Source organism: Apteryx rowi, unplaced genomic scaffold (genome assembly GCF_003343035.1).
Source record: "Apteryx rowi isolate R43461 unplaced genomic scaffold, aptRow1 scaffold_372, whole genome shotgun sequence".
NCBI lineage: Eukaryota > Metazoa > Chordata > Aves > Apterygiformes > Apterygidae > Apteryx > Apteryx rowi.
This window is the reverse complement of record NW_020450219.1, coordinates 517024-518424: the sequence shown is the minus strand read 5'-3', so window position 1 is coordinate 518424 and position 1401 is coordinate 517024. Positions and strand designations below refer to the sequence as shown.

General features: G+C 47.7%; 1 protein-coding gene across 1 annotated transcript; it reads left to right on the top strand.

Annotated features, from left to right (window-relative positions):
• Positions 1 to 234: 234 nt before the first annotated feature.
• Positions 235 to 874, top strand: CCDC70 (coiled-coil domain containing 70). Its single transcript, XM_026073668.1, is given in 2 exon segments — positions 235 to 399; positions 401 to 874. Coding segments are annotated over 2 exon segments (639 nt in total).
• Positions 875 to 1401: the final 527 nt, after the last annotated feature.

The following is a 1401-nucleotide window of genomic DNA, read 5'->3' as shown; positions in this document are numbered from 1 at the left end:
GTTCAGATACTACAGCARTTTGTGCTGCCTAAGTCCTGGGCAAGGATTTCTTTTTGCTCTTGGTAAATGTCCTTATTCATGGTAGAACACATTTTAAGCCAGTTATGACATAGGTTTTTGCAGCATCATCATTGACACCTGTCACACTTCTCTCTGTTGGGCCACAGGGTGAGACGTGCTGGGCTGTGCTTGGTCTCGGCCCCCTCCATCAGTGACAAGCACGTGGGTGAGTCCATGAGCAAGAGCTGCCATTGCAACTTGATGTCCTGCTCTCCCTATTTCAACTCCCGTCAGCAGAAGCTCATCAAGAAGCTGTGAGCTGAGAAAGCATTCCGGGAGGAGATTCAGAGTTTTCGGGAGACAATGAAGAGCTTTCGGGAGAAGATCAAGGCCTTTCGGGAAAAAAATCAGAGCTTTCAGGATGGCCATCCAAGCCTTCTGGGAGGAGGAAAAACCCATCTGGGAGGAGGAAACTGCCTTTCGTGAGGAAGAAAAGGATTTTCAGGAGGAAGCAAAAGCCTTCTGGAGGGAGTATCATGACTTCTGGAAGGAATACAATGCTTTCTGGAAGAAGGATGAGGATTTCCGGAAAGAGGATCAGCTCCTCTGGGAGGAAGACAGGGTCCTTCTGRATGAGGACAGAGTCCTATGGGTGGAAGAGATAGCCCTGTGGGCAGATGAAAAAGCTCTCCTGCAAGAGGAGAGAGCTTTTTGGAAGGATGAGGAAGCCCTCCAAGAAGACGAAAAAACCCTCCAGGAAGATGAAATATTTATCTGGGAGGGGACCTTTGGTCCCGAGAGAGAAGAACGACTGCTTCTGGCTGTCGCTGTGGCTGAGAGTCACAGCCCCGCTGGCTGCAGAGGAAAAGCATAGCCAGAGAGAAAGCAGGAAAGCACAAATGATTCTGCTGGGCTCAGAAACCCACATATACTGATGTGGCTACTTTATTTAACTTGTGCTGTGCTTCTACCAGTTCTCTGAAACAGCATTTCTCATTCCAAAAAAAATCATTAAAAACCCTATGGAGTAAATCACAGTAGGGTTTTTGTTTATGCTATTTGCTTTAAGGTGACTGTGCTCATGTTTTCAGGATATGGCACTAATCAATGACAACCTTCCAATCCCCCATATTTAAGAGTCGTCACTAAGACTCCTACATGAGAAAACCCTTTCTGTTTTATCATATCAGAGTTTCAATCCCCATGGATATCACTGCCCTCAGAAGCATGGTGGCAGCATTTACCAGCCCGGGTTTACCCCACACTGCAGTGATCTAGCTGAAAGCAGTTTTGGACTCAGCCTCTCCGACATGGGCAGAGGATGTGCAGAGAAGTGGGAGGGACTGAAGAAGGCAACAGCGTGAAGACAAGATGCAAGCTGGAGGGAAAGGTGGCAGTGAG